This window comes from Pleuronectes platessa, chromosome 3, assembly GCF_947347685.1.
Source record: "Pleuronectes platessa chromosome 3, fPlePla1.1, whole genome shotgun sequence".
In the NCBI taxonomy this organism is placed as follows: Eukaryota; Metazoa; Chordata; class Actinopteri; order Pleuronectiformes; family Pleuronectidae; genus Pleuronectes; species Pleuronectes platessa.
In genome coordinates, this window is record NC_070628.1 from 19,159,950 (window position 1) to 19,165,594 (window position 5,645).

At 39.3% G+C, this 5,645-nt stretch overlaps 1 protein-coding gene across 1 annotated transcript; it reads left to right on the forward strand.

Moving 5' to 3' along the window:
* The first annotated feature begins 2,757 nt into the window (after positions 1 to 2,757).
* Positions 2,758 to 5,001, forward strand: LOC128437005 (galactosylceramide sulfotransferase). The gene is made up of 2 exons (XM_053418970.1): positions 2,758 to 2,885; positions 3,855 to 5,001. Exons 1-2 carry the CDS (start codon positions 2,758 to 2,760, stop codon positions 4,999 to 5,001), a joined length of 1,275 nt encoding a protein of 424 aa, XP_053274945.1.
* Positions 5,002 to 5,645: the final 644 nt, after the last annotated feature.

Consider the following 5,645-nt stretch of genomic DNA (forward strand, 5'->3'; position numbering starts at 1 on the left):
CATTTATTTATTTTATTTTTAATAAAATATAAAATTTTTCTCCTTATTGCTAGACGAAGACCAAAAAGGTATGTAATTAAATAGATTCTGCAGACTTTTCCTCTTTTTGTTTTCTGAGGTATTTATTTATTTCATATGGCAAAATGTGAAATTGAAAATGTCTTTATCTCAGAAATGTTGTAGTTGGACAATCAAATATTTTAAAGGTGCATCCTTTGTATAAGAGGTTTGTCCAGTTAATGCAGCAGAAGTGAGATTGCAGTTCAACCCTTGGAGTTTTTTGCACTGAGGTCAACCTTGTGTGACACATTTTCAAACATTTTTGTAGCTGTGTCTTTACTGTGCAATTTCTGGGAGTGAATACCCACATCCTGTTCTACATTGTGAATGCACTGATAAATGGCGGTGGTTTGGTAAAATACTATTTGTCTTAGTCATTCAGTCAGTTTCAGGGAGAAAAAAGAGAAAGCCTTGTTATCTGCACTGACAGAACAAGGCCAGATGTCATCTGACACTGTGATAATGGAAAAGTAGAAAACCATCAGAGTTCAAGTCCCTCTAATCCAGTCATTATTGACTAAGATACTTTTCCCTGGGATGAGAAACAGGGACAGTAGGCTGTAGGCTAAACTCTATTCTGCTCAACATTTATTTTATTGTCAACTTTGATAAGCTACTACTGGTAAGAGCAAATGTTTTGATTCGACAATGAAAAGTGAAGCAGAAATAGTGATAACATTATATCAACATCATATCACTATTTAACAACTATCGTGAACAAAATATGCATGTTTTTTTCAGTATTTCAAAGATCAGTGTTAAATTGACTTTAAACAAAGTGCTATAACTACTTTGCTTGTAGTCTAATTGCCTCATTTGCTGTTTTTCTGATCTTTTTTCTTGTTCATAGAGAGACATCTGGTCTGTGTTGGGCTTGAACAAGTGCGCTGATGTCCAGCTGAATGTCTGAAGTGGACATGCGACTATGTGATCGTCATTGAGAGAGGATCTGTATCGGGATTTGTTCAACTTCATCACAGAGCATGCCTCCTCTAGTGAGGAAAGTTCTCCTCTTTGAGAGAAGAATACAACTCCAGCTGTGATACTGACTGAAAGTACTCTGCCAGTAGTGTACCAGACTGCAGGTCAATTCGAGCTGAACATCACTGGGTGCATTATCCTCACTGCACGTGAAGGGAAAAGACCTGCGAGCATGTGAGCTCACCAACACTGACACAGACATAAGAATAATGACATTTCAGAAGATTCTGACAGCCAATGATAAAAAGCATCAGTCAAATGCACAATCTCAGGAAGATCTGTATGCACGTTTTGATCATGATGCATGTAAACTAGTACTAGAACCCAATAACATTCTCGGTAGATTCAGGAGCTACAGAATGGGTCTTTAGATAAACTGTATTTGACGAAAAGCTGAAATAGATATATTGAAATAATAAGTTTATCAGGACTACTAATTTCAAAATACACTGTCTGTTTCTGTTTGTATTCACAGCTCACAATTTCTATGAAGCACTGATGAGGGAAGTGCAGACACACACACACAAAACCACACACACGTATTTATGTATATTAGCTTCATAAAAACTGAAGATTTGCATCTCCAAGCACAAGCTGCATGAACTGGAGGTGGCATGTGAAAAAAAAATCCCTCTGTCCTCCTCCAGACGGTAGTCATAAAAGCTGATATGCAATCTGATTCGGTCATTAGGGAAGCTTATGCTCAGAGCATCATCCAAACAACAACAAGGGAAACCATAAAAAGTCCATAAAAAGATAAGGGATACTGGCTGAAGCTGGATATTCAATGTGTCTGCCCAGCGATGGACGTGTCCCACCCATGGTAGGTTTACGCTTATTTTTGCATTCAAATCAACATTTTGTATCTGTTCTTGTGCAGATTCGCAAAAATATAAATGAATAAATGTTTTAATTTGAAATAAAGTATGGATTTAGTAGTGATGGCACTTACTTAGAGCACTTTGTAGTTTGGCATTTTTTTAAGACAATTTTAGAAACCCGGAACTTCTTGTTCTGGGTTTGTACCTTCATGGTTAAATGCACTTATTGTAAGTCGCATTGGATAAAAGCGTCAGCTAAATGAAATGGAATGTAATGATTGAAAAACTCAACAACCAAATTCATGTGTTACAAGAGATGTATTCATTTCAGTCCGCTCGAGCTAATGTAGCTAAAGCAGTAGACTGCAGCTTTCTGTAATAACACGATATTTACTTTACGTTTTTAGTTTATAAAAGACTTTAAAAATATATCATTAAAATAATAAATTCAATGATATATTTACAAATAATAAATAATAAATTGAAATAATTATTCAATGGTCACACAATTTAAGATACAAAAATAGATAAAGATGATCTCATACTATGTGCTTAATTCTAGTTTAGACGTTGCCCTCTGGTTTCAAGTTCAAATATAATCTTCATGACATGGTTTAACTTTTATATGCTGATAAGACTAACAGTACAGAGAAAAACAAAACAGGTAATCAAACAAGACAAAATGGAGACGTTTCCCTCCATGCCAACCAGGAGACAATTATTAATTTGAGCTTTTTATTTTTTCTATCCCAGCACCTATGGAGCTTGATTAACCTGGTACTGAAAGTCTATTAATTTTTAAGTATACAAAAAAGTGTTTGTTATTTGTGAAGAGAAATGTTATAAAGATTTTTCTTGTAATCCTTCCTCTTCTCATGAGGTGATCTTCGTTACCATGCTCCAGAACCAACAGAGGCCTTGGTGGAAGCTGGTGCTGAGCCGCCTCACTGTGGCTGGTTTGTTCATCAGTGGGACTCTGCTCTACTGTTTGTCTACACTGCACTACACCTTCAGTCCAACTGAGTAAGAATGTTTCCATTTAACAGTAGCGTAGCAACTAATGGCAATGTCATAAAATATATTGACACTTAAAAGGAAAACAAAGGCGCCAGTAAATAAAGCCTTTCCCATAAGGGCTGTCCAGACTGCAGGTGTAGTCCATTTCAACCATTCTAATTCCTTTTCCAAGTAGGTTATGTTTTTTGTCTGCATTAGTTCCATGTTTGTTTGTAGGATTATGCAAAAACTACACAATAGAATTCCCTGAAATTCTGTGGAGGAGTAGGGTGGATCAGGACTTGGGTACAGTTTGATGGTCGAAAGTGTTATGAAGAAAAGTCTTCTTGTGGTGTTCTGTGGTGGTCTTAGAGGGGGGTGGGTTGAAGAACGGAATTAACTCATTATCCAGGTGCAGCTCTCCTTCCAAGTGAGGCTGATGACCAGAGATGGTTCTCGTAGCGCTCCAGAAGTCCTTCATGTTGTTTTTCTGGAGTTTGCTCTCCAGATTCTTCCTGTAACATGTGATCGTTTCACTCAGTTCAATTCTGAAACTTCTTCAGGTGCTCCTTGTCCCTGCTCCTGAAGGCAGCATTCTCCTAGCTGCGTGATGCCTTGATGTCCTTAGCCATCCAGGGTCCATTGTTGGGGAAACAGTGTGCAGTCTTTGTGGGTCTTTCTTGGTATTACAGTGTACATTCTTTGTGGGTCTTTCTTGGTATTACAGTGTCGGAAGCCCCTAAAAGCCCAAATGCATGTGATAGATTTGTGTTGATAACACCCGTTTAATGGCCTGATAAAAGTTAAATCAGCCTTTGGAAATAATTGTATACAAACAAATTCAAGATTTGCTTTACTATGTTTTGGTAACCTTATTTAGAGGTTGTTTAGCACATGTATTGGCTCACTATATTTGCCGAACACAAATACATGTTGTATAATCGTGATACATATTGATGACAGTAATTAATCTCCTCAAGCTGACTTTTCCTCCAGGCTTCCAGTGCCTGAGTCCTGTGCTCTCCCACTGGGCCCACACAGCAACCAGTCAACCACATATGGCTCACAGCAAGACAATAACATCTGCGCTCCTAAAGTGGACATCATGTTTATGAAGACCCACAAAACAGCGAGCAGCACCTTCCTCAACGTCCTGTTCCGCTTTGGAGAGAAGCAGAAACTGAAATTTGCCTTCCCCAACAGCCGTAACGACTTCCTCTATCCCTCTGCTTTTCAGCACACATACGTCCAAGGCTTCAGATCTGGCATGTGTTTTAACATCATGTGTAACCACATGCGCTTCAATGCACCGGAGGTGGCCAAAGTGCTGCCCAAAGACACGACATACATCACGATCCTGAGAGATCCGGCCCAGCTCTTTGAGTCGTCTTTCCATTACTTTGGTCATATTGTTCCTCTGACCTGGAGGATACCAGGTGAGGATAAGATGGCCGAGTTCCTGCGGGATCCCACCATCTACTTCAGCCCTGATGGATTTAACTCCTTCTACCTGAAGAACCTGCTCTTCTTTGACTTCGGACAGGACAACACCCTGGATGCAGATGACCCTCGTGTGGAGCAAAGCATCAGGCTCATTGACAAGCGTTTTCACTTGGTCATGCTCATGGAGCACTTTGAGGAATCGCTTATTCTGATTAAGGACATCCTTTGCTGGGAGATGAGTGATCTCCTCTTCTTTAAGCTCAACTCCCGTAAGGAAACCACTGTGTCCAAACTGACCCCAGAGCTGAGGACAAAGGCCCTGCAGTGGAACAGCATCGACTGGGAACTTTACAAACATTTCAACCTGACGTTCTGGAAGAAGGTGGAGGCATATGGAAGAGAACGTATGGAAAAGGATGTCGCAGAGCTCAGGATGAGGAATGCAGAGATGGTGAGGATCTGCATTGAGGGAGGTCACTCTGTTGTGGCTGGAGACATTCATGAGGAGGCCATGCAGCCATGGCAGCCCATCGGAGAAAAGTCCATCATGGGATACAACATGAAAAAAAATATAGACAAAGCATATCAGGTGTTGTGCCAAAAGATGTTGACCCCAGAAATTCAATATCTGACAGACTTGGGGGTTAACATGTGGCTCACGAAGCTGTGGGGACATGTGAGGAATTTCATTAACTGGTGATGAGCTGTGGGGGGGGGGACGACTAAAACGTGAATATGTAAAGTTGTAAGGTTTTATTTATTTACTTGTAATGTGATGTAATCTACCCTAACCTTAATCTGCTGGTAATGTATATATTATAACATGTTTTTAAACTGCTGTATGTGTATGTGTGTTACCATTACAATATAATATATGTATAAAAAAATTTATATTGTGTGATTTGCATTTCCTTCTTCTCAAATCCGTTGGTTTCTTTGTTGGCTACTTTAAATATAACTAAATAGTGTGATAGAAATTCATCTTGAAATTTTAAATACTGAAATTCTCAGATTAGAGTTGTCTTTGAGGCTTTTTAATAGTTAGCTCTGCAGAGGTTACACAACAAGCACAGATGCTCAAAGTGGAACTGGCCGCAAATTCTCTAAAGGCTGAAGTTCTGCAAAGTAGCGTTTCATAAAACATAACATGAAATAAAGACATGAAATCATCATCCAAGTGCTTCTGTGTTACTCTTCCCTCCTGCTGGTTTGGTTGTAATGTTGTCTCTGTTTTCCCTCTTGTTCTACCAACGGCTGGATCATCACCGACATGCTATCAAATGATATCCCTGCTAATTATTTTCAAATCATGCAAATTAGCAGGAGCACATGCGGCTGCTTTTC

Excerpts from the sequence above, each read along its gene's own strand:
- LOC128437005 (XM_053418970.1), top strand. The coding sequence starts at position 2,758 with ATGCTCCAGAACCAACAGAGGCCTTGGTGGAAGCTGGTGCTGAGCCGC. Across the intron at positions 2,886-3,854 it reads TACACCTTCAGTCCAACTGA|GCTTCCAGTGCCTGAGTCCT; the intron begins GTAAGAATGTTT and ends CTTTTCCTCCAG.